At 46.7% G+C, this 25,462-nt stretch overlaps 1 protein-coding gene across 1 annotated transcript in view; it reads right to left on the bottom strand.

The window, feature by feature from the left end:
* SDHA (succinate dehydrogenase complex flavoprotein subunit A) overlaps positions 1 to 25,462 on the bottom strand; it is a 130,853-nt gene that overhangs the window by 49,313 nt on the left and 56,078 nt on the right. The window contains exons 7-8 of the mRNA XM_075314948.1: positions 15,051 to 15,175; positions 5,952 to 6,120 (exon numbers count right to left, since the gene is read on the bottom strand). Of these exons, the coding sequence (XP_075171063.1) occupies positions 5,952 to 6,120; positions 15,051 to 15,175 (294 nt within the window). The remainder of the gene's footprint in view (positions 1 to 5,951; positions 6,121 to 15,050; positions 15,176 to 25,462) is intronic.

Genomic DNA, 25,462 nt, shown 5'->3' with positions numbered 1-25,462 from the left:
GTAGAGCGGCATGTGGCTACGCAGGACTTGATACGGGACACTGAGACTTTGCGTACCGCCCGTCGGTCCGGCCCCTCCAAGCCTAGGGCCAAGGACCCACCGCTGACAACGGTGCAGGAGTCCCCTACCGTCCCGTCTGAGGCCGCCATTCCTGAGGTCCGGAAGGTTCTGTACCCTAAACGACAACCCGTCAAGGGGGTTTCCGTCCCCATTAGATGTTGGCGGTGCCAGCGGGTGGGACATATGGAAGCCCAGTGTCCACTCACCACGGAGCCCATGGATTGTGGGGTTACCCGGCGGGGTTCAATGTATGCTCAGGTGGTGTGTACCGCTGACCTGGTCTCCCCAGAGACGGAGCCCCACTTGTGCCAAATACAGGTGAATGGATGTCCGGTTACAGGATTGTTGGATTCCGGAAGCTTAGTGACCCTTGTGCGATCCACCTTGAGGGCTAAAGTAAAGGCCACAGGACGTACCGTGGGGGTGGTTTGCATACATGGGGACCGCCGCGACTATCCCACGGGAATTGTCACCATCACAGCACCTTGCGGTCAGGTGCAACATGAGGTAGGACTTCTTAACACTCCTCCTTATGACGTGATCCTAGAAAGGGATCTGCCCTATTTTTGGACTTTATGGAGGGGACCCCCTAGGTCCCCTCAGATATTGGTCAGTCCGGGACCTGAGCCCTACAATCCTGAATCCGGGACACCTGCCGTAGGGGTCACCATGATAGGGACAGAGTGTGAACCCGATAGGTCACCCCTAGAGGTATTGGCAGGAGAGGCTGAGATGGTCGAGCCCATCCCGGAGTTGGAGGCGTCCCCGGATACGTTTGGGACAGCCCAACTCCAGGACCCTACGTTAATACATGCCCGGAGTCGGGTGACAGTAGTTGACGGGGTGGCATAGCTGCCCGGTGCCCAGGTAAGGTACCCCCATTTCGCTCTTAAGCAAGATTTACTCTACCGGGTAGATGAAATACGGGGCGTGGGGGTAGAACAGTTGGTGGTGCCCCAGCCGCATCGCCGGCGGGTCCTCGACTTGGCTCATAAACACCTGATGAGTGGCCACCTAGGGGTCAAGAAAACGCAGGAGCGAATATTGCAAAGGTTCTATTGGCCCGGGGTCTTTGGGAGGTAAAACGGTTCTGCGAAACCTGCCCGGAGTGTCAGCTTACCGCACCCCTGACCCATTTTCGCAGTCCGTTGGTACCGTTACCCATTATAGAAGTCCCTTTTGAACGGATAGGGATGGATCTGGTGGGGCCCCTCGTAAAGTCCGCTCGAGGGCACCAACACATCCTAGTGATCGTTGACTATGCCACCCGGTATCCCGAGGCGATACCTCTCAGACATACTGCAGCAAAGCTTATAGCTCGGGAGTTGTTTGCTGTGTTCTGCCGGGTGGGGTTGCCCAAGGAGATCCTTACGGATCAGGGGACCCCATTCATGTCTAAAGTGACCAAAGAGCTATGCCGGCTACTCCAGATCAAGCAGTTGCGTACGTCTGTGTATCATCCTCAAACGGACGGTTTAGTCGAGTGTTTCAATAAAACCCTGAAAACCATGCTCAAAAGGGTGATTTCAAAAGATGGGAAAGACTGGGATATGATGCTTCCCTATTTGATGTTTGCCATACGAGAGGTGCCACAGGCATCCACGGGGTTTTCGCCTTTTGAATTGTTATACGGGCGACATCCCCGGGGATTGTTGGACCTGGCAAAGGAAACATGGGAGCAAGAGCCCACCCCCCATAAAAGTGTGATTGAACACATTTTGGGTATGCAGAACCGCATAAGCGCGGTCATGCCAATTGTGAAGGAGCATTTACAGGAGGCTCAGGCCGCGCAAAGCGGCCGCTACAATAGACAAGCCACCGTGCGGACCTTTAAACCCGGGGATCGGGTGTTGGTATTAATCCCCACGGCGGAGAGTAAATTCCTGGCTCAGTGGCAAGGCCCCTACGAGATAAAGGAAAGAGTAGGGGTGGTTAACTATAAAGTATTGCAGCCCGGTAGACGGAAACCTGAACAAATATACCATGTCAACCTATTAAAACCTTGGCAGGAACGGGAAAGCCTGATGGCTGTTTTTTCCCCACCTCCCTCCTCTTCGGGTCGTTCACATCCGGCTCCAGCGACCTCCGGAGAGGACGAACCGGAAGTAAGGATTGGAGAAACCCTCACCAAGCAACAGAGGCGAGAGGCCAGACGGTTGGTTCAGCAGAACCCCGATGTCTTCTCCGAGCTGCCCGGTAGGACCAGTCTGATACGACATGATATTGTCACCGAGCCCCACCTGAAGGTACGCCTGAAGTCATACCGGGTACCGGAGGCTCGACGACAAGCCATATCGGAGGAAGTAAAGACAATGTTACGCCTGGGGGTCATCGAAAAATCCCGGAGTGAATAGGCTAGTCCGATTGTCCTAATACTAAAACCCGATGGCTCCTTAAGGTTCTGCAATGACTTTAGGAGATTGAACGAAATATCCAAGTTCGATCTCTACCCCATGCCACGGGTGGATGAGCTGATTGATAGGCTGGGACAGGCGCGATATTTTACCACGCTCGACCTGACCAAGGGGTACTGGCAGGTGCCACTAACGGAGTCCGCCAAGGAGAAAACCGCTTTTGTTACGCCGGAGGGTCTCTTCCACTATGTTGTCTTGCCTTTTGGGTTACATTGCGCTCCGGCCACGTTCCAGAGGTTGATGGACTTAGTGCTGGAACCCCACCAGGCGTATGCATCAGCGTACCTGGATGACATCATTATTTACAGCTCCGATTGGCAGACCCACTTGGAACAGGTACAAGCAGTGGTGGACGCGATTCGAACAGCCGGATTGACAGCCAATCCCAAGAAATGTGCATTGGGACTCACGGAAGCCCGCTACTTGGGCTACGTGATAGGCCAAGGAGTGATTAAGCCCCAAATTAACAAGGTTGAGGCGATCCAGAAGTGGCCTAGACCCCTGACCACGAAGCAGGTTAGGGCCTTCCTGGGTATCGTGGGGTACTACAGGAGGTTTGTAAAGGATTTTGCGGGACTATCAGCCCCCTTGACGGACCTTCTCAAAGGCAAGAAGTCCGTCATGGTGCGCTGGACTCCGCAGGCCGAGGATTCCTTCCGGGCCCTGAAGGAGGTCCTGTGCGGACAGCCCGTTCTTGTACACCCTGATTTCCGGAAGGAGTTCATAGTACAGACTGACGCCTCAGAAGTCGGCCTGGGGGCAGTGCTGTCTCAGGTGGTTCAGGGGGAGGAACACCCCATCACCTTCTTGAGTAGGAAGCTCACCCCTCCCGAGCGGAATTATAGCGTAGTGGAGAAGGAGTGCCTGGCGATCAAGTGGGCCTTGGAGTCCCTACGCTATTACCTGCTGGGACGGCAGTTTCGCTTGGTGACAGATCACTCTCCACTGGTCTGGATGAGGTCCGCCAAGGAACGGAATGCCCGGGTTACCCGGTGGTTCCTTTCTCTGCAGAACTTCCGGTTTACGGTTGAACATAGGGCCGGTGGGTTACAGGGCAACGCCGATGCCTTGTCCCGCGGCCAGTGTTTGATGGCAGGAGTTCAACCCCGCTCGCTTGAACTGAAGGGGGGGGGGTATGTGAGACTGTGACCGGGGTTATCTATGACGGCCGGTATGTCTCGCCCCGGTTGTGCTCACTCCATGATGGAAAGTAGATCCACTCCAGGGTTAATGCTGTTTCCTTACAGGCTGAAGGAAGGGTTAAATGGAAACAGGAACGAGGGCAGGTGTGCCGGGTGTGGGGGAGTGAACAGAACTCCCTGAGCTCTCTGCTGGAGAGGCACATGTATATTGTTGTGGACTTTTGTTTGGACATTAAAACCGTGTGCTGTGAACCTTAATGCCTGGATCCCGTGTCTTCTGCTGCGCAGCCGACCGTGCTACCTCACACCCCATAGACTTGAATGGGTGCGAGAGAAAGAGTCTCACATTACAATCGCAGCATACTGCGATTGTTTTCTCGGTCCGATTAAGGCTGAGAAAATAATCGCTCATGTGCACTGACACACAGGCTAAAATTGGTCCGAGTGGAATGCGATGTTTTATCGCACTTCACTCACACCGTTTTTCTCGCTGTATGGCTTAGGCCAAATAGTCGAGGCAGCGCTGAGCAGGTCTTTTGGTACTCACATTAACTACCCTTCACCCCCAGGCGATTTTCCTGGGGTTTTTTTGCTTCCCTTCTTCCGAGAGAGGTTAACTTTTTATTTTTCTGTCAATCTTGCCATATAAGGGCTTATTTTTTGCGGGATGAGTTTTACCATATAGTGTACTGGAAAATAGTAAAAAAATTCCAAGTGCAGAAAACTTGCAAAAAAAAGTGTGATCGCACAATTGTTTTTGGGATATTTTATTCACCATTTTCACTATATGGTAAAACTGATGTGTCAATGTAATCCCTCAGGTCTGTACGAGTTCGCAGACAAACACTTTTTACGCCATTTTCCGAAACCCAAAGAGTTTTCATTTTTTTGAGATCTGGGGCTCAGTGACTGCTTATTTTTTGTCTCGAGCTGACGTTTTTAACGGTACCATTTTTATGCGCAGATGCTACGTTTTGATTGCCTCTTATTGCATTTTGCGCAAAATCTGCGGCGACCAAAAAAAAAGTAAATTTTGCATTTAGAATTTTTTGCCACTACGCCGTGTACTCATCAAATTAATTGATTTTCTAGTTTGATAGTTATTTCTGAACACGTGTGTATATTTTTCATTTTTTTTTAACCTTTTAATTTTCAAAAAAGGGGGTGATTTGAACTTTTAGGTTTTGTTATTTTATTTTTAATTTAAAAAACTTTTTTTTTATTTTACTAGTCCCCCTAAGGGACTATAAGGATCAGCAGTCTGATCACTTGTTCATTTCTGTAGATCAAAGCTGCATCGCTCTGATCTGCAGAAACACTGCTCTTCTCACACACAGCGCTCTGCCGACAGTAAAAGGAAGTGACTTATGATAGCTACAGGAGTCATCACATGACCCTGTGCTACCATGACAACCATCGGCTCCACCTGATCAGGTCACGTGACGTCTGATTACTGTGGGTGAGTGCATGCTTACCACTGCGAGCATGTACATCAGGCTGCCACATTTTGACAACCTGATATAAAATGTTAACAGGCGCGGGTGGATTGCTGATCCACTCATGTCTGGGAGGCACACACAACAGCTGTTCAAATCAGCTGACATGTGTGGGGATTACCCTGACACGATCCATGACGTATCCAGTACGTCATGTGTACTGAAGAGGTTAAAAATAAATGTAGCAGACGTGTGCATGCTCAATCTCACTTCATTGGCATTTTTTTGGCATCAGTGGGGGTCTCAGAGGTCAGGAAGTTATCACCTATCTTATGGATATGGGATAACTTCCAAGCTTGATAAAACCAATGAGTGGAGATGCCCGTAAAGACTTCTCACAGGACAAAAGTAGCCAGTTTTTGCTCCTATTTTCTTCTGGCTGATTTTATGGTGACTGGGATATAAGAGGATGAGATATATGGGGGTGGGGGACTAAATCCACCATACAATTCCAAAGATTTGGGTAGGGTTTTCTAGGGGAGAATGTCTTCTATACTGCTCTGCATTATTACCCCTTGTAACCATATGGCAGATTTAAATTTAAAAACCAATGCAGACACATAATAGAATACTTAAGAGGAGCAGGTAGAATAAAAGATCTAAAACTGGTCCGCTAACACATTTGAGATAAAAGATTTGTCTTACAACAGGTTAATTCACTCCACGGGTGGCACACTCAAGGCCTTCGCTCTTTCTTTTTGGGTTACTGTAAGTAACCTTAGGTCATTTATTTGTACCAACACGCTTGACATTAACTTAAAAAGTAAAACATTTAAGGAAAAAATAAGTAATACGTTAATTTTGCTTTCATAGATTCTTGTTTTAGAAGGAAGACCAACCTTCCCTCACGAATCTCAATGGTCATGGACCGAGATACTACATCACGAGATGCGAGGTCTTTAGCCACCGGTGCATATCTTTCCATAAACCTTTCACCTTCACTGTTAATAAGAATTCCTCCCTCACCACGGCATCCTTCAGTAATCAAACAACCGGCTCCATAAATACCTGCAAGTTGGTAAAACAAAATAAGAAAAAAAAAAAAAGGTTAAGCCACTTAATTTTCCATTGTAAATACAAACAGTAGTTAGATCCATACTGCTCAAAACCACGGAAGCATGAAGCAGAACCTAGCTGGGTAATTGCACCCAGGTATGTTTTATTCTAAAATGATGCTGCATTCCACAAAAAATAATTTGGAAAGCCATCTGGGGACCACAGAGAAAGACCTTAAAAGTCTGTCACCAGCCTTCTTCTCATTACAGTTGATTTACAGGTTCCTCCAATGTGTATACATAGAGAGTGGAGCTGAGCGGATCCGGACTGTAAAAGTCCAGATCCGCGCGGTTTCAAAAAGATGCCCGGGTGCTGGACCCAGGTCCAGGATTCTGGGTCCACGATCCAGATCCAGCACTGGGGAAATAAATTGAAAAATAAAGAAAACAAGGATTAAATGACAGTTTCATACTTACGAGACTCGGTGTCATGGTGGCAAACTGCTTCCGGGTCACGCATTCACTTCCTGTACTGCGCAGCTTTCCGTGCTTTCCCCACCCACCGGCCGTCCTGTCGTCTTGATTGGTTGCAGCCTGTGACAGCGTCCACCTGCAGTCATCGCTCATTGCAGCTCAGATATAGGCAGCTATACTCACAGCCAGCGATCGTTCACTATGGCCGCTGGCTGTGAGATGTAGCAGAGCTGGATGCGTCATCGTGGGACCTTGTGTGGATTACACAGGACCTGGAGGGGTGTGTTGGGGATCAATAAAGTGGTGAAGGAGGGTGTGTTTTTGTATTTTTTTTTCCAAAAAAAGGATTTTTCTCTGTGTTTGTATTTATTTACTCAAAAAAGTAATAGTTCTGGCACACTAAGAGGAATGAGGACATGAACATTTTTTTTCTTGAATGCAGAATCAATTTTATTAGTGCAAAAAACAAGACTAATTCATCCAACGTTTCGACCGTCTTAGTCGTTATCAAGGATAGAATTATCTACCAAAGAAAATCATAGAAAATACATCAATACATGATATTACAAAACATATACAAAAGAATTCCTTCACAGTAAGCATCATAAAATGGCTGATGCCATGAACAAACAAATCATCTTATGTAGCACATGATTCCTGGTGATATATGAAAAAAGCGTTACAATGTATGCATGCCCTATTGGGCTAAAAAAATGCATGATGTTAATATGAGTACAGCAAGCATAAACCCACCTATATCATAATGGGAGAATGTACGTTCAATAGAAAATGATCATCACCATTAGGTATGAGAGATCAGGAGGTTACGATCCTATGTCTAAAAAAGGGAATAAATGATATGTGACACATCACAAGACTAGAAAACTAATAAAACACACTCTTTTCCGTATATGGCGTCCAGTGAGCAAACGGATAAAAATGTCTATACCTCTTGCACTGGTCTATGGTAACTAGCAAAACCAAGCTGGAGGCAATCTATGGTTATAGTTGTTTCTAGATGGGGATTAACATGGATATAAACATTACTCAGGTGTACAGTACAGTGGACCATATGATGAAAGAGGTAACGTGTAGGAACATATAGCATATACGAGATAGGCATACTACCTGGAATAATGCGTATTAATTGATAGTAGAAAAAGGGAAATAATAGGATTCCCTCACTGAAAAGTTCTCAGTTACCTCCAAGATATGCATATGCTGCAAGTAACATGTACAAGAAAGGAGATTCATACAAAGACAAGTAACACCAATATGAGATACATTTGTACAGGTCTATACCTCTTGTACTGGTCTATGGTAACCGAAAAACAGAGCTGAAGGCAATCTATAATCGTAGTTGTGTCTAAAAGGAGATCAACATGGATATAAATATCACACAGGTGTACATCAAATAGCATGACAGGGAGGGTAACATATAAGCAAGTATACGAGATAGACATACTACCTGGAATACAGTGTAATAATTGATAGCAGAACAATAATATGCCACCACCACACGGTATGTGTTATCTACTTTCCCTCCACCCCACGCCTGACAGGTTACCACTGATTGTGTCCTTTATCTCCCCCTAGAATCTTTTCACCTTACTGCCTGACAGTTTACTTATTTTGTCCAGTGAATTTCTCCAGGTATGTGCTTCCTTTAGTGCCATGTCACTGGGTCTTTCCCGTTCTCTGTATATGATTCTTGATTGAATGGCTTATACAAGGTTTCCTTATTTAGTCCCACAGGGACATATATCCCTCTGTTTATGGTAACCGCTCCTTATGGCTTCCCCCTGATTGCCACATAAAGGTAATATAGATTAATGGCTCAGCGTATCCCTGTACAAATGTACCTTATACTGGTGTTACTTGCCTTTGTATGAATCTCCTTTCCTGTATATGTCACTTTCAGTATTTGCATGTCTTGGAAGTAACTGAGAACCAGTCAGTGAGGGAATCTTATTGTTCTGCTATCAATTATTACACTGTATTCCAGGTAGTATGTCTATCTCGTATACTTGCTTATATGTTACCCTCCCTGTCATGCTATTTGATGTACACCTGTGTGATATTTATATCCATGTTGATCTCCTTTTAGACACAACTACGATTATAGATTGCCTTCAGCTCTGTTTTTCGGTTACCATAGACCAGTACAAGAGGTATAGACCTGTACAAATGTATCTCATATTGGTGTTACTTGTCCTTGTATGAATCTCCTTTCTTGTACATGTTACTTGCAGCATATGCATATCTTGGAGGTAACTGAGAACTATTCAGTGAGGGAATCCTATTATTTCCCTTTTTCTACTATCAATTAATACGCATTATTCCAGGTAGTATGCCTATCTCGTATATGCTATATGTTCCTACACGTTACCTCTTTCATCATATGGTCCACTGTACTGTACACCTGAGTGATGTTTATATCCATGTTAATCCCCATCTAGAAACAACTATAACCATAGATTGCCTCCAGCTTGGTTTTGCTCGTTAGCATAGACCAGTGCAAGAGGTATAGACATTTTTATCCGTTTGCTCACTGGACGCCATATACGGAAAAGAGTGTGTTTTATTAGTTTTCTAGTCTTGTGATGTGTCACATATCATTTATTCCCTTTTTTAGACATAGGATCGTAACCTCCTGATCTCTCATACCTAATGGTGATGATCATTTTCTATTGAACGTACATTCTCCCATTATGATATAGGTGGGTTTATGCTTGCTGTACTCATATTATTAACATCATGCATTTTTTAGCCCAATAGGTCATGCATACATTGTAACGCTTTTTTCATATATCACCAGGAATCATGTGCTACATAAGATGATTTGTTTGTTCATGGCATCAGCCATTTTATGATGCTTACTGTGAAGGAATTCTTTTGTATATGTTTTGTAATATCATGTATTGATGTATTTTCTAGGATTTTCTTTGGTAGATAATTCTATCCTTGATAACGACTAAGACGGTCGAAACGTTGGATGAATTAGTCTTGTTTTTTGCACTAATAAAATTGATTCTGCATTCAAGAAAAAAAATGTTCATGTCCTCATTCCTCTTAGTGTGCCAGAACTATTACTTTTTTGATTGACTCCTATTTTTTCTGGGCACCTATTTTATACACAGTGAGCCAGACATATTCACTTACTATGTATTTATTTACTGTCACTTATACATTAGTGATACAGGTATCTCAGACGTCTGTGCCATCACTAACCTAGGGTTTAGTAGCAGCTTTGTGCTGTTATTAACCCCTGCTATTACCCCGATTGCCACCGCACCAGGGCAATTCGGGAAGAGCCGGTAAAGCACCGGGATTGTCACATCTAATGGATGCAGCAATACCGGGCGTCTGCAGGCTGAGAATACCAGCCCCAAGCTGGCTTTATCTTGGCTGGGTATCAAAATCAGGGCGGACCACACATCGTTTTTTTTAATTATTTATTTAAAATTTTAAAAAAAGCCGCATGCGTTTTCTCTTAGACCTGAGTCACACTTGCGAGGGACTCGCACAAATCTGACATCTCATCACCGGCACAGCCAAGAACACTTCTGACAGGAATGTGCATGTGTTTCTAGATACATGCATGCTCAAGTTCACAGAACAGCAGGCCGTGCCGGCTGATGTCAAGCCAGACTCTCACGAGACTGACATTGCATCACCGGCACAGCCGTGCACACTTCTGACAGGAGCGGGCTGCATGCGTTTCTGTCTACATGCACGCTCACCATACTGACCCGCAGACACTTGCACTGCTTTCCCTGCCCACAGGCCGTCCTGGCGCCTGTGATTCGTTGCAGTCAGCTGACACACTGACACTCAGGGTGGGGAAGCGTTTAACGGCAACCAATTACATGCGCTGGTGGGCAAGCAAAACAGTGAATATTGAATTGTCGGCTCCGGAAAGGAAAAGCGTGACCCTGAAGGAGTGTGCCGCCATGAAACAACCTCTGTAAGTATACTGCGCGCGCTCCTAACCCCTATCCCTTCCACCAACGTTTTTAATCTCCGGATTTTGGTCCCCCATTGACTTATATGGCACTGGATTCCGCAGCGGCTCGGGTTTTGTTTTTTTTGTTAATTGAGCAGTGATCCGTCGGTCCCGGTATTTTGCCAGTCCGAACAGCTCTAATAGAGAGACCTATTAATCAACTGGAGTTGGCAGAGGCGAAGCCAGCTTGTGGCTGCCCCGGTCTAAATCCCTATAGTCCCTGGCTGATGTCTAAAACAATCACACAGCTAGGGTCTTATGCATGTTACATTTGTTCAAGCAGCATAAATCTAATGACAGGTTTCCTTTCATATAAATCCATCTTTCTAAATATAGGTAGCTGAAAAACTGGAATTGATAAAAAGCTAAAACTAATGTTTTTCACAAATGTTTAAAGAGAAACTGTCATTTTAATTTTTATTTCATTAATTAATAGTACACAAGATATATCACAAAGTTGCTTATTTTCCTATCAAACAAATTTGCTTATTTCTTTGCCAGAATTGATAATTATTAAAATTCTTCATTCTGGAGGCAAAATCTATATTCAGTAAAGTCTTTCCCATTACTGAGATAGGAGATGACCATTGTTACTGATGAGATTCTATGATGATGGGAGGAGGGAGGAGCTAGATAAAGAGGGAGGAGCTAGAGGCAGAACTCTACCCTCTTCGATCTACATAGAATCTCATCAGTAACAACTGACTGGGATCATGCCAGGAGCATCATCTCAGAAGCTTGTATAAGTGTAAAATGTACAGTTATAATCCATTGCAATGAAGATGCATTGCAATGGATAAGTGATCAAAAAAAAAAAAAAAAATTTTGGAAAAGAAAAAAAAAAATCAATCAAAATTCACAAACAAAAAATATCATCCTAAATTTACCACTAACATGAAGTACAATATGTCACGAAAAAATTCTCAGAATCCCTGGGATCTGTTGAAACGTTCCAGAGTTAAGTGACACTGGTCAGAAATCTCTTTTCATGGGGCAACACTGTAGATATGACACATTGATACGATGTAGTCAGTGTACAGCTTGTATAACAGTGTAAATTTGGTGCCCTCTAAATTCAACACACAGCCATCAATGCATAAACCACGGGCAACAAGAAAGTGCATCCCTAAGTAAAAATTGCCAAATTGTGCTCAAAGTGTCAATAGTTTATATGTCCACTGTTATTTTCATGTACTGCCTTAACTCTCTTGGGCATGGAGTTCACAGGAGCCACTAGTATCCTCTTACACTCCTCCATGACAACATCACAGAGCTGTTGGATGTTAAGAGGCCTTGCGCACCTCCACCTTCCGTTTGAGGATGCCCCAATGATGCTCAATAGGGTTCAGTTCCGGCGACTTGCTTGGCCAGTCCAGGCCCTTGTCCCTCAGTTTCTTTAACAAGCCAGTGGTAGTCTTGGAGGTGTGTTTGGGATTATGTTGGAATACTGCCCTGCAGCCCAGTTTCTGAAAAGAGGGAACCATGCTATGTTTCAGTATGTCACAATACATGCTGCCATTCATGGTTCCCTCAATGCACTGTTGCTCCCCACAGCCAGCAGCATTTATGTAGCCCCAAAACCCTGACATTCCCACCACCATGCTTGACTGTAGGGAAGACACACTTGTCTTTGTGCTCCTCACCTGAATGTCGCCACACGTTTGACACTATCTTAATTAAATAAGTTCATCTTGGTCTTATCAGACCACAGGACATGGTTCCAGTAATCCATGTGATTAGTCTGCTTGTCTTCTGCAAACTGTTTGCGAGATTTCTTGCGCATAATCTTTAGAAGAGGCTTCTGTCTGGGATGACAGCCATGCAGACCAATTTGATGTAGTGTGCGGTGTAGGATCTGAGCACTGACAGGTTGAGCCCCAATCTTTAACCTCTGCAGAAACGCAGGATTCACTTATACATCTATTTTGTCAAGACAACCTCTGGATAGGGCACTTAGTACATGCAGTAAACTTCTTTAGTCAACCATGGTGAGGCCTATTTTGAGTGGAATCTTTCTTGTTAAACCGCTGAATAGTCTTGGCCACCGTGCTGCAGCTCAGATTCAGGGTGTTGGGAATCTTGTTATAGCCTAGGCCATCTGTATGTAGAGCAACAATTCTTTTTTTCAGATCCTTAAATAATTCCTTGTCATGAGATGCAATGTTGAACTTCCAGTGACCAGTAAGAGAGTGTGTGAGCAATACCACCAAATGTAACACATCTGTTCCCATTTCACACATGAGACCATGTAACAGTAATGAGTCACATGACACCAGGGAGGAAAAATGTCTAATTGGGGACAATTTGGTCATTTTCTCTTAAGGGTGCACTCATTTTTGTTGCCCGTGGTTTTGACATCAATGGCTGTGTGATGAGTTATTTAGCGGGCACACCATATTTACACTTTTGTACAAGTTGTACACGGACTACTTTACATTGCATCAAAGTGTCAGATCGTCAGTGTTGTACCATGAAAAGATCATAAAATATTAATTAAAAATAAATAAAATTAGGGGTGTACTCACTTTTGTTATTCAAACTGGAAAAGGAAATGCCAACAGTGTATCAGAAGGAAAATGGTGAACAGCCTGTAGATTTTCCCTAATCAGGGTTTAGACAGACAGTCACTGTCTCTTAACCCCTTTCACCCTGGCCGATTTTCCATTTTTTGTTCCATTTCTTCCAAAAGCCGTAACTTTTTTATTTTACCGTCACTCTTGCCATATGAGGGTTTGTTTTTAGCGGAACGAGTTGTGCTTTTAAATGAAACCATAAGTTTTAAATATAGTGTACTGGTTAGTGTAAAGGGTTAAAGAAAAATAAATCAGAGGTTTGTCCAAAAAAAGTGGCGCACTTTTTGCGCCATTTTTCGTGACCCGTAGTGTTCTCATTTTTCAGGATCTATGGCTCAGTGACTGCTTATTTTTTGCGTCACAAGCTGGCGTTTTGAATGGTACCATTTTTGTGCAGATGCTACGTTTTGATCACCTATTATTACGTTATTTTGCGCAAAATTTGTGGAGACCAAAAAACATCATTTTGGCGTTTGGAATTTTTTTGTCGCTACGCCGTTTACCAATCAGATTAACTGATTTTATATTTTGATCAGGCACTTCTGAACGTGGCAATACCAAACGTGTGTATATTTTTTATTTCTTTAACCCTTTTTCAATGGGACGAATGGGGGGTGATTTGAACGGTTAGGTTTTTTTTTTTTTTTAAACTTTTACATTTTACTAGTTGCCCTAGGTGGACTATAAGGATCAGCAGTCTGATCGCTCATTTATTTCTGTTGATCACAGATAAAAAGCTGTGATCACCAGAAATACTCACCTCTTGTCACGGGCAGCACTCAGCCGGGTGAAACAGGAAGTGACTCATGCTAGCTACAGGGGTCACCACATGACCCTGTGCTAGCATGACAACCATCGGCTCACAGTGATCATGTCACAGCGCCGCCAATGGAGCCGGGTAAGTGAAGATTTACCGCGGCAGCGATTTAAATCACGATGTCACATTTTGACATCATGGTTTAAGGGGTTAACAAGCACAGATGGATCACGGATCCACTTGTGCCTGCAAGGCATACATGTCAGCTGTTCAAATCAGCTGACACGTGCGTGGATCGCCAGTAGCTGCCCGCAGCAGCTGCCGTTGATTACACTACCACCGCTTAGGACATACCAGCATGGCGCGTGGTCGTTAAGGGGTTAAGGAGTTTTAAATATGCATAACTGAGATTAGGTCCCCAAATTATGTTTTTCAGAAGGATCATCTCAAAAGTGGACATATTATAGACCTTAGAAATAAATTTCTGCCTGTTAGAAGTGATTAATCACATAGGCCCCAATTCATCAACGCTTTTATGTGAGAAAAGAGGCATTAAAAGCATTGAAAAGACGCAAATGTTTTGCTCAACTGAAACTCGTTCAAAAATGTTGCAACTTTTGGTGTTTTCACAAGAGTTATCACCACAATTTCATCCAGCTCTACCAAATGAGCTGGGGTGGGTCAGGGGTACAATACCACAGCAGGTCTAAATCATGACAAGTTTTGCCACTACTTAAGCCAGAAATGTTACTCCAGTAACTGATGCACGAAGGCCCACATTGCTTGTAAGATGCTCCTGATTCTTTAAGGAGTGCGCCTCTTAATGAATCAGGAAACTTAATCCTCCACGCCACCACATCAAACCAGACCTGAATTTTGCCAGTCTTGATGAATCGGGGCCATAAAGTTTATAAAATACTGGAACAAAACGTCAAGTCTTGACTGCCAGTTGCTTTATAGTTTTTTTTATTTATCTACCTAGGTCTAAACCTGACAGATTTTTTTAAGTTATAATCCACTGTACAGACACAAAGTTTGATACCTTACCTGCGAAAAATTAACATACAGTAGTTAGCAAACTAAGAAGTGCTTAAAAAGTTTTCCTAAAATAATAATAAAAATAGAGACTATACCTGTGGGATGAAACTGTACAAACTCCAAGTCTTGGCAGGGTAGCCCGGCCCGTGTCACCATGGCATTGCCATCACCAGTGCATGTGTGTGCGGAGGTACAGCTAAAAAAAGTCCGGCCGTAACCACTAGGAGATAAGACAGTAAAACAAAATATATATATTTAAAAAGACATTTACACTTTTTTTCCTAAACCATATTTGAATATATTATGTCCATTAGTTATCAAGCCTCAGAAAGTGCTCATAAGCTGATCAAAAAAGGCAGCCGAGATGGAATAAAACAAATGGTGTCAAAAACAGCTGCACACACAGCAAAGTTCAGAGCAAACAGGACTAAACAGCAGAACAGAGAAAGATGAAAACCACCATAACACAAGGGAACCTCCTTGATAAGAGTCTCCAACTACAAGCTTGGTTTTCTAGTTCTTCAATTAAGGCTATGTACGCACGCTGCAGTTTTGTATTGTCACCCAAAAAGGCACCGTGTGCCAGAAAAACACATCTTGTGCAGAAAACGCAATAAAAAAAACGCATGTGTTTTTTGCAAGTTTTTGTCCCAGTAAAATCAATGGCTGGAAGGAATAAGAACGCAGGACAAAGACCTACAAATAATTGACATGTTGCTTCATTTTTCTGCAACCAAAACTGCAGAAAAAATAAAAAAAAAAAAGAAGCAATGTGTGCAAAGCATTTCTGAATTCTCAGACTTTGCTGAGAAAAAGAAAGACATGCAGTTTTGGACAACAAACTGCACCAAAAAATGCAGAGTGCGCACACAGCCTAAAGGGTTAAAGGTTTAGCAGCAATTTCTCATTTTTCCATCAACTTTACAAAACCTATGATTAAGTCTCCTTCATGACTGATGTTCCTGCCTTTGATGCAGGCTCACACGCTCAGCCCGCATTTGATGGCGGGTTTAATCAATCATCAAGTGCCTCTGTCGCGGGCGGAGGAGGGGACGCTGCGCTCTCCCACTGCTTGGGTCCGGCTGCCGCTGCTGCTGCTGATCGGTGGTGGCTCGAGCGGTGGGCCGGATCCCGGGGACTCGAGCGGCGCTCCTCGCCCGTGAGTGAAAAGGGGATGATTGGTTGTGGGGGTTTTGATTATGGATATTGTCCGTGACGCCACCCAAGGTTGTGGTGATTTTGGTGACACCACCGCTGCTCTGAACGGGGATCCCGGGAGCGGTGACAGGGAGCAGCTGAGTTGTTATTTCTCCCCTCCGTGGGTAGGGGGTTGGTTGTCCTGGGGCCCGGTGATGGGGTAGGTAGGGATGATGGCAGGCGGGTTGCGGGGCCTGGTGAGGTGCAGGGTCGCAGGGGCAGCGCTGTGCCGTACGGCACGGGGGTACTCACTCAGTCTGAGATGATGACACAGTTCTCGGTAAAACACACGGCTGGATGGACGGGTCCCCCAGACGGCTGCGGTTCTTTCTTCCCCGTAGGTTAGTGATGACTGTCTCTCCCTGCACCTATGTTCTATGTTGATTCCGAGGGGTTCCCACCGGTAACCCGCTCCCCGACTTGGATGTGGGCCGGAGGAGCCCCTTTTGCCCGCAGGCGCTGGCCCTGGGAAACTGTTGCCCTTGGCGGTGGCGGTGTCTCCCCTTCACGGTTGGATGGTTGCCTTCTGTCGGGACTTGACTGTTTGGAAACCCCGGAGGTCCCCTTCACTAACGGATTCGGCAAATTCACAGCGACTCCTAGCCTTGCCGGGGTCCGAAAAGCCCCTGCCAATGGTGCTGGCTTCTCCTTGTGTACCGGTCCCGGTACCGCCGGGCCACCGCCCGTCCACGGTCCTTACGGCAAACTCCGATAGGCCACTCCTGCAGACGGTCACCACCGTCTGCCAACCTTGCTGCTCCGTCCGGGCCACACACCCGGACTCACTTCAGTCTGCCCCCTTGCCACTTCACTACTCCTCACTTTCCCTCCTTCCACTTTCACTGTCCAAACTCAACTCTTCTCTCCTTCACTTCCCTAGCTTAACTGAACTTCCTTTTCCTGCCTCCAGGACTGTGAACTCCTCGGTGGGCGGAGACCAACCGCTTGGCTCCGCCCCCTGGTGTGGACATCAGCCCCTGGAGGAAGGCAACAAGGGTTTTGTGTCTGGCTTAGATGTGCCTAACCGGGGTGTAGGGTGTGGTGGTGTAGTTACCTGTGGCCCCTGGCTTGTCCAGGGCGCCACACCTCCAACAGCTGCGGGTGGATTAGAGATCCACACGTGACTTAAGCAGTTAAATGCCGCTGTCAATCACTGATGGTAGCGTTTAACATGTGCAGACAGGAAGCACTTAATTGCATTCCGCCCAGCAGAGCGTTCATCACATGCCGATGGGTTGTCATGACAGCCGGCGGTCTGCTGAAGACCCCCATGCCTATCACTATGATCCTCCAGTTAACGGTGGCCCGTGGTTGGCGTTGATAGGTAATTGTTGAAGCACTGTTCTGTATATCATAGGTGATAGCAGACTTGAAGCTGCAATCAGCCTGAGGGGGACTATGAAATACAGTGAAAAGTATAAAAAAAGAACACAAACAATTCACAGCAGTTGGTATTTTTGCCCCGCTTTTAGTACAATACATGACAGACTGAATGGTGTTATTCAACAGTACAACTTGTCCAGCAACCTACAAACCCTCATATGGCTATACTGACGGAAAAAAAGTTATAACTCGTGGAGGAAATATGGAATTTAAAAAAAATATAAATAAATAAAAAAAAAAAAAAAAAAAAAAAAAAAAAATCGGTAAATTACCCAGCAGTGAGAGGATTCACGCAAACTACAAGTTAAAAAAAAAAATCACTAAAATGATGCCTTAACCTCATTTTTCATTTTCATAAGTTGAAAAAACGAAAATGGACACCACAAATTCACAAGGATACCAAATATAAAAATATTAATTTACTATAAATATAAAAATAAGTAAAGGGATACCAATTATGTGGTCGCAAACTACTGTTTGGGCACACGGCAGGGCTCGGAAGGGATGGATCACCATATGATTACGGCAGCGCCATTCTAGCTTGAATAGATTGACAATGTGATGTCGCATTTGCAGAGGACCCAAGATGGCAAAATAGCAGAAAAGCACCACAAGTGACCACATTTTTGAAACTACACCCCTTGAGGAATAACCTTTTTTAGCTGACTTGTCGGTCTTGAACCCACTAGTGCTTCACAAGAATATATTAATACTGGGCTATGAAAACAATGTTTTTTCCACAAAAATGTTTATTTAGCCACAAATTTCTCATTTTCACAAGGGTTTACAGGCAAAAAGAGACCCCATACATTATTGTGTAACTTCTGAGCACAGGGATAACCATGTGTGGTTGGAAACTACTGTTTGGGCACAAAGCAGAGCTCGGAAAGCACCAGTATTTGTCTTTTGGAATGCAATTTTTGCTACAACAGATTGTAGATACCATTTCAGATTAGAATAGTTCCTAAGATGCCAAAACGAAACTCCCACAAATATCCCTATTTTAGAAACTACACAATTTGAGGAATTTGTCTAGGGTTGTAGTGTTAATTTTAAACTCACAGGTGATTCACAAAAGATTTATTACAGAGCTGTGACAATGAAAAATTACATTTTCCACACTAAAATGTTGTTTCAGCCCCAAGTTTTTTAATATTGAAAATGGATAATTGGAGAAAATAAAACAAATAATTTGTTATGCAACTTCTCCAGAGTACGTTGATGCCCCATACGTGGTCAGAAACCACTTTTCAACCGCAGCTTACAACTCAGCAGGGATACAGTGCCATATTGGGGGGTGCAGATTTTGGTGGGATGGTTTGTGGATGCCATGTCACATTGGCAAAGCTCCCGAAGTGCCAGAACAGCAGAACTCCCTATAAATGACCCCATTTTACAAACTACACATAATTAATTAATATAGAGGTGTAGTGATCATATTGACATCACAGGTGTTTCCCAGAATTGAATACTATTGAGTAGTGAAAAAAATTACATTTAAAATGTTGTTTCTTTGTCGCTCCATTGGGAGACCCAGACAATTGGGTGTATAGCTATTGCCTCTGGAGGCCACACAAAGTATTACACTTAAAAGTGTAAGGCCCCTCCCCTTCTGGCTATACACCCCCAGTGGGATCACTGGCTCACCAGTTTTGTGCTTTGTGCGAAGGAGGCAACACATCCACGCATAGCTCCACTTTTTAGTCAGCAGCAGCTGCTGACTATGTCGGATGGAAGAAAAGAGGACACATATAGTGTCCCCAGCATGCTCCCTTCTCACCCCACTGTATGTCGGAGGTGTTTGTAAGGTTGAGGTACCCATTGCGGGTACGGCGGCAGGAGCCCACATGCTGATTCCTTCCCCATCCCTTTTTACAGGGCTCTGGGTGAAGTGGGATTTACCGGTCTCCAGGCACTGAGACCGTGCTCCATCTACAGCCCCTGGAGAAGATGCTGGATGGAGCGGAGTACATCAGGGACATGGCCCTGCTTCCTCAAGGTACTCTGTGTCCCCGTGCATTTGGCGCTCACACCGCAGCATGCTGGGTGTTGTAGTGCGCCGGGGGACATCAGCGCTGCGGCGCCTGTGCCATAGCCTCATTCAGCTTAGCTGAAGCAGGCACACTTATGGGACTCGGCCGCGCCGGCCGCTGGGACTGCGGCACGGCTGGCACTTGTAGTGCGCCGGGGACTTCAGCGCGGCCTGCGCTTTTACGGCGGCCGCGCTGATAACTACAGTCCCCGGCTTTTGCGGCCTGCTTCCGTTCGTTCCCGCCCCCAGACCTGCCAGTCAGGAGAGGGGCGGGACGCTGCCCACGTCTAGGACTCGGGCGCGCCGGCCGCTGGAACAGCGGCGCGGCTGGCACTTGTAGTGCGCCGGGGACTTCAGCGCGGCCCGCGCTTTTACGGCGGCCGCGCTGATAACTCGAGTCCCCGGCTTTTGCGGCCTGCTTTAGTTCGTTCCCGCCCCCAGACCTGCCAGTCAGGAGAGGGGCGGGACGCTGGCCACTTCTAGGGCGGTCGCGCCGGCCGCTGGGACTGCGGCGCGGCTGGCACTTGTGGTGCGCCGGGGACTTCAGCGCGGCCCGCGCTTTTACGGCGGCCGCGCTGTTAACTCGAGTCCCTGGCTTCTGGGCCTAGTCTCCCTTCGTTACCGCCCACAGCCCTGACAGTCAGGGTAGGGGCGTGACGCTGCAAGAGCAGAGCTGAGAGCTGGAGTATGTTTTGCATACTCCACCCCTCTCACTGTGTGCAATTCCCGCACTTTCTCAGGCACGCCCACGGCTTCCTTCTCTACAAGGACACCGGCAGCCATTAGTGTCAGTTTCTGTACGATACAGAGACAAGTGTGGAAGACCCTGGCATTCTGATAGTCACACAATCGCTGTAACAGGCGTTAAGCAGCACCTGTGGTGCTAACCCCACTAGTGCAGAAGTGCACTTATAGATATGCTTGTACTATATACATTGCACTGTTTGGTCGCACGTTGTATATACCCTCCTGGATTATGCGGAGGAGTTATCAGCATATTCTCTGTGTAAAACAAAGGTGCAGAACCACATGTTTTTCTATACAGCTGGTACAGCATGTACGGCTATACGGCCGGCAGGTACATAGACTCCCATTGTATGCACTAATGGCCAGGGGATGAGGACGGTGTCTGCAGTATTTACTGACAGTTTTTCTGAGACTATGGCTATGATACTAGAAGCCTAGCAGTCCGGACATGTCTCTCACAATATGGGCACTGTTGAATCATTGATCCATGGCCCCCCTCAGTGTGAATAACTAACAGCTCCGGGAATGTCACACGCATCCCAGAGTCACGGCTCTGCACGGACGTCAGTCCCAGACAGCCTAAGTGGGCTCGCTATGAGCGGCCTCGGTTTCATCAGGGTCCTAACAGAAGGACTCGCTGTGTAATGAGGCGGAAGTAGCGGCTCAGGATTCTGATCCTGAGACCGCCCTCAATCTGGATACACCTGATTGTGACGCCATAGTAAATAATCTTATAGCGTCCATCTATAGAATGTGGGTTATTTCTCACAACTCCTCCAGTGGAGGAGTCAGCTTCACGTATTTTTCTGGACCACTCTGCCTTCAGAGAGGCAGTCCAGGAACACCACGCTTATCCAGATATGCGCTTCTCCAAACGGCTTAGGATACACGCTATCCCTGTCCCCTGACTTGGTCAAGGACTGGACCCAATGTCCAGAGCGGCATCCTCCAATCTCCAGGCTTGTAGCTAGATCCATAGTTGCAGTGGGAGATGGAACTGCAAACTCAAAGATGCCACTGACAGACAGATGGATCTCTGGTCGAAAGCCATCTATGAGGCTGTCGGCGCACCGTTGCTCCGGCATTCTCTCCCTTGGGGCACTCCAAGCTATTTCAGCTTGTCTTACACAGATTGACACGGTTACACGTACATCTGTGCCGCAGGTGGCATCCTTAACCTCTCAAATGTCTGCATTTGTTTCTTACGCGATTCAGGTTGTCCAGGACTCTGCGAACCGTGCGGCGGTAGCCTCCGCTACTCCGTGTTTTTAAGCAGAGCCTGGTCTGCTCGTTAAGTGAATGGAAGGCAGATTCTGCTTCCAAAAAAGGTTGCCTAACCAGTTGCCTTTTTCTGCTGACCGACTGTTTGGTGAGCGTTGGATGTAACCATCAAACAGTCCAGGGGTAAGGATTCATCCTTTCCTCAGCCCGGACACAACAAACCCCAACAGAGCAAGAGGCAGTCGGGGTTTTCGGCCTTTTCGAGGCTCGGGCAGGTCCCATTTTTCCTCGTCCAAGGTGGACTCAAAAGGATCAGAGGAGCTAAGATTCTTAGCGGGCTCAGTCTCGCCCAAAAAAGCGACAGTCGGAAAACCCGCTTCCAAGGCGGCTTCCTCATGACTTGCGGCCTCGGTCCGTAGCAGGCTCTCCCGCCTTGGCGATATTTAGCTGCCATAGGTCAATGACCATTGAGTGTGAGACATTCTGTCTCACGGGTACAGGATAGAGCTCACTTCTCGTCCTCCAACTCGATTCTTCAGAATTTCTCCACCTCCCGGCCGGGCCGCTGCTCTTCTGCAAACAGGGTGCACTCTATAGGCAGAAAGAGTGATGACCCCCGTTCCTCTTCAGGAACAAGGTCACGGTTTTTACCCCAAATTCTTTGCGGTACCTATAACAACGGGCCGTTCCGTCCCGTTCTGGATCTAAAAATGCTCAGCAAGCTCGTGGACACCAGGCGGTTCCGGATGGAATCCCTCCGCCATGTCATCGCCTCAAGGTCCCAAGGATATTTCCTAGCATCATTAGGCATCAAGGATGCTTATCCACACGTGCCGATTGATCCAGAGCACTAGCGTTTCTACGCTTCGTTATAGGAGACGAACACCCTCTGTTCGTAGCTCTACCTTCCGGCTAGCGACAGTCCAACTGGTCTTCGCCAAGGCCAGGGCAGCAGTAGTCACAGTCCTGCACTCTCAGGGTCACTCTGTGGTCCCGTATTTAGACGATCTACTTGTCAAGGCACTCTCTTAGGAAACATGCCAACACTGCCCGAACGTTGCGCTGGAGACTCTCTAGAGTTTTGGGTGGATCATCAACTTTTTAAAGTCAGATCCGACCCCGACCCTATCGATAACATATCTAGGCATAGAGTTTCTTACTCTCTCAGCGATAGTGAAGCTGCCGCTAGACAAACAGCATTCACTACGGGCTGCAAGCTCTTCTTTAAGAACCAGTCGCACACATTGACACGCCTCATGCACTTCCTACGTAAGATGGTAGCAATGGAGGCAGTTCCTTTCGCGCAGTTTTACTGCGTCCACTACAATGGGACATTCTCCGCCAATGGGACGAGGAGTCGACGTCCCTCAACAGAGTCGTCGTTCTTCTCAGGCGGCCAAGGAATCTCTACGGTGGTGGCTTCTTCTCACCTCTTGGTCAAAAAGAAGGTCCTTCCTATCCCCGTCTGGGCGATAGTTACGACAGACGCGAGTCTATCAGGGTGGGGAGCAGTTTTTCTCCACTACAGCGCTCAGGGTACGTGGACTCAGCAAGAGTCCACTCTTCAGATCAATGTTCTTGAACACAGAGCAGTGTATCTTGCCCTACAATCCTTCCAACAGCGGCTGAAAAGCAAGCATATCCGACTTCAGTCGGACAGCTCCACAGCGGTGGCATACATCAACCACCAAGGAAGAACGCGCAACCGGCAAGCCTTCCAGGAAGTCCGGCAGGTTCTGATGTGGGTGGAAGACACGGCATCCACCATATCCACAATTCATCCCAAGTGTGGAAACTAGGAAGCTGACTTCCTAAGTCGCTGAGGTGTGGCCGAAAGAGTATGGTCTCCTCACCCGGACGGGTTTCAGGAGATCTGGCGCCGCTGACAGAAGCCGGACGTCGATCTAATGGCGTCACGGCACAACAACAATGTGCCAGCTTCATGGCACGGTTTCACAATCATCGAGCTCTGGCGGCAAACGCCTTAGTTCAGCATTGGTCGCAGTTCCAGCTACCTTAGGTGCCACCTCTGGCATTGTTGCCCAGAGTACTGCGCTAGATCAAGACCGACTGCGGCCGCACCATCCTCGTCGCTACAAATTGGCCGAGGATGTGTGGTACTCGGTTTTGTGGTGCCTCACGGTAGGCTAACCGGGGGCACTACCAGACCAATCAGACTGGCTGTCTCAAGGGCCATTCTTCCATTTGGATTCTACGGCCCTCAACCGGATGGTGTGGCATTGAGTCCTGGAACCTAGTGTCCTCAGGATTACCTCAGGACGTGGTTGCCACCATGAGACAGGCTAGCATACCAACGTCCGCCAAGATTGACCACAGGACGTGGAAGATGTTCTTATCTCGGTGCTCGGCGCAGGGTGTTTCTCCCTGGCCGGTTGCATCGTCTATGTTTCCTTCCTTCCTGCAATCTAGGTAGGAAAATGGGTTGTCGCTCAGTTCCCTTTAGGGACAAGTCTCAGCGCTATCTGTATTTTTTCAGAAACGACGACTTCCTCAGGTACGCACGTTCCTACGGGGAGTTTGTCTTCTCAGCACTCCGTACAAGCGGCCGTTAGAGCCCTGAGATCTGAACAAGGTTCTAATTGCTCTCCAGATGCCGCCTTTCGAGCCTTTGAAGGATGTCTCCCTTCCCGTTTTTCACGGGAAGTGGCCTTCTAGTAACGGTCTCGTCTCTTAGGAGAGTTTCCGAGCTAGCAACGCTCTCATACAAACTCCCTTCCTGGTCCTTCACCAGGACAGGGTAGTTCTGCGTCCGGTTCCGGAATTTCTCCCTAAGGTGGTATCCCATTTTCATATCAATCAGGATATCACCTCACCTTCTTTGTGTCCTCGTCCAGTCCATCAATTTCAGAAAGATTTGCATCTGTTGGTTCTGGTGAGAGCACTCAGGTTCTACTTCCCGCATGGCGCTCCTGCGCCACCCGGATGCACTCTTTGTCCTTGTCGCTGGTCGGCGTAAACAGTCGCAAGCTTCCAGATCCACCCTTGCTCGGGGGCTCGAGGCACCAATTCTTGAAACCTACAGTTCTACTGGGCTTCTGGTTCTCTCAAGGCCGAAGGCCCATTCTACCAGAGCCGTGGGTGCATCCTGGGCATTACGGCACCAGGCTACGGCTCAGCAGGTGTGTCAGGCACCCACCTGGTCGAGTCTACTTACTTTTACCAAGCATTATCAGATGCATACCTACGCTTCGGCAGACGCCAGCCTAGGTAGATAAGTCATTCAGGCGGCGGTTGGCCACCTGTTGGAGAGGGCCGTTTGACGGCCCTATCATGAGGTATTCTTTTACCCACCCAGGGATTGCTTTTGGACATCCCAATTGTCTGGGTCTCCCAATGGAGCGACAAAGAAGAAGGGAATTTTGTTTACTTACCGTAAATTCCTTTTCTTCTAGCTCCAATTGGGAGACCCAGCACCCGCCCTGTTTTCTCGGGGTTTTTCTGTTTTTTCGGGTACACATGTTGTTCATGTGGTATGGTTCAGTTCTCCGATGTTTCCTCGGATTGAATTGGTCTTTAAATCAGTTATTGGCTTTCCTCCTTCTTGCTTTGGCACTAAAACTGGTGAGCCAGTGATCCCACTGGGGGTGTATAGCCAGAAGGGGAGGGGCCTTACACTTTTAAGTGTAATACTTTGTGTGGCCTCCAGAGGCAATAGCTATACACCCAATTGTCTGGGTCTCCCAATTGGAGCTAGAAGAAAAGGAATTTACGGTAAGTAAACAAAATTCCCTTCTTTAGATCTAGATTTTACATTTTCACAAGGAAAAATGAGTAAAAACGGCCTCATAATGTATTCCATAATTTCTCCTGAAAATAGCTGTACAGCACTGTTTGGCCATGTGGCAAGATTTGGGTGGGAAGGAGCGCTATTTGACTTTTGGAGCACAGATTTTTCTACAATAGTTT

The sequence above is a fragment of the Anomaloglossus baeobatrachus genome, chromosome 6 (assembly GCF_048569485.1).
Source record: "Anomaloglossus baeobatrachus isolate aAnoBae1 chromosome 6, aAnoBae1.hap1, whole genome shotgun sequence".
NCBI classification, from domain to species: domain Eukaryota; kingdom Metazoa; phylum Chordata; class Amphibia; order Anura; family Aromobatidae; genus Anomaloglossus; species Anomaloglossus baeobatrachus.
Note: the sequence above shows the minus strand (reverse complement) of the source record. Positions and strands in the feature narration are given on the sequence as shown.